A 1,475-nucleotide genomic window follows, 5' to 3' on the forward strand; every position below is an offset into this window, starting at 1 on the left:
TCTCCATATCTTCGTCTTACAGATTCCGAACCTGCAACTAGGGTCAACAGTTAATACTCACCTAGTTATATTTTTCCCTAACCGGGGGATCCTGCTGACTTTATCATCATCTAAGACATGGGAATGAAATTGTTGATCTATCTTTATCTAAAGAAAGCTCAATAAAAATGAAAGACGATAGCGCATATCACCATTTACAACCGCGAAATCCACGGTCGCGATACCTTCCGCCTGAGACTGCGCCGGCCTATGGGACACCGCCACTAGAACAGCCGTTATCTTTCGCTGATATCGCCCCTCCCGGCCATATCGTTAACTCTTCATCCTGCTCTACTTCTGTATCGAGCTTTAACGACTTGTCAAACCTAGATCCAAATTGTCTGCGACATCCAAAGGCGGTTCTACATCCATCGACTCTAATTCAGCATTCATGCCAATTCGCCATGGACCAAAACTTTATCCCCAGCTCCGATTGCACTAATTATACTTCCCCTTTTGACACTGGAAGGTACGATCTTTTGTTTGAGGATACTACGGCTGAATCACTATTTACTGCCTCTCGTTTCGGTCAGAATTATGCAACTTCTTGTGGCGAAAATTTCAATCAATCCCTATCATACCCCAGGCCTCCTCCAGCCCACCTAGAGAATATGCCCTCATCACGCCTCCAATTTCATGATGAACAACAATCACCATCTCACCAGCAATTTTCGTTCCCCAATCCCTCGGTTCTATCGATGGAGCGTTTAAGTTCGAACTTAGTTAGAACTGGCTTTCCATTGTCGCCTGAAGATTCTCCCGTGTCGAGCCCATCGGAAGAGTCTAACAATTTTCACCTTAGTCCAGAGCCCATGGCGGCTTCTGCAGGTCAGATCTTGTCTGAAGGGGAATCCGATGATGAGAAGTCTGATGAGCCCTACTCCAAATTAATATGGCGAGCCCTTCAGTCCGTTCCTGACAACAAGATGACACTGAAAGAGATTTACGAATGGTTCGAAAAGAATACGAATAAGGCAAGGAATTCAGATTCAAAGGGCTGGCAAAATAGCATACGACATAACCTGTCAATGAATGCAGTGAGTTTATACCCTATAAATTTTCTTCACATCCTTGCAATATCTATCTTACTAAACCTATCACCTATCATAGGCATTCGAAGGTGTGAAAGACACTTCATCTCCTGATGGAACACCAAGGAAAACGGCGAATGTATGGGTCCTTACCAAAGAAGCACTCCAAAACGGTGTGCAATCAACTACAAGGTACCGAAAAGTGGGAAGTCACAAAAAGCCTTCAAAATTAGAACATCCAGCTCCTCAACGCCAAAGATCTGGGGCCAAGGGAGGCAAGACTGCCAAGAAAACTTCCAAAATGAGGCGTGTTAAACAGGACCCTCACGTAGTGGAAATGGCCAACAGGAGTGCAGCTTTCTATAACTACCAACCCCGGGATGACAATACTATGATCCCCAACTT

General features: G+C 44.8%; 1 protein-coding gene across 1 annotated transcript; it reads left to right on the forward strand.

Moving 5' to 3' along the window:
• Positions 1 to 167: 167 nt before the first annotated feature.
• HCAG_04559 (predicted protein) lies at positions 168 to 1,385 on the forward strand (the record flags this gene model as incomplete). Its single annotated transcript, XM_001540669.1, has 4 exons — positions 168 to 508; positions 842 to 1,076; positions 1,150 to 1,209; positions 1,263 to 1,385. The coding sequence occupies 4 exons, from the start codon at positions 168 to 170 to the stop codon at positions 1,383 to 1,385; spliced, it is 759 nt and encodes a 252-aa protein (XP_001540719.1).
• Between the last annotated feature and the right edge of the window lie 90 nt (positions 1,386 to 1,475).

This window comes from Histoplasma capsulatum, genomic scaffold, assembly GCF_000149585.1.
Source record: "Histoplasma capsulatum NAm1 scaffold_4 genomic scaffold, whole genome shotgun sequence".
NCBI lineage: Eukaryota > Fungi > Ascomycota > Eurotiomycetes > Onygenales > Ajellomycetaceae > Histoplasma > Histoplasma mississippiense.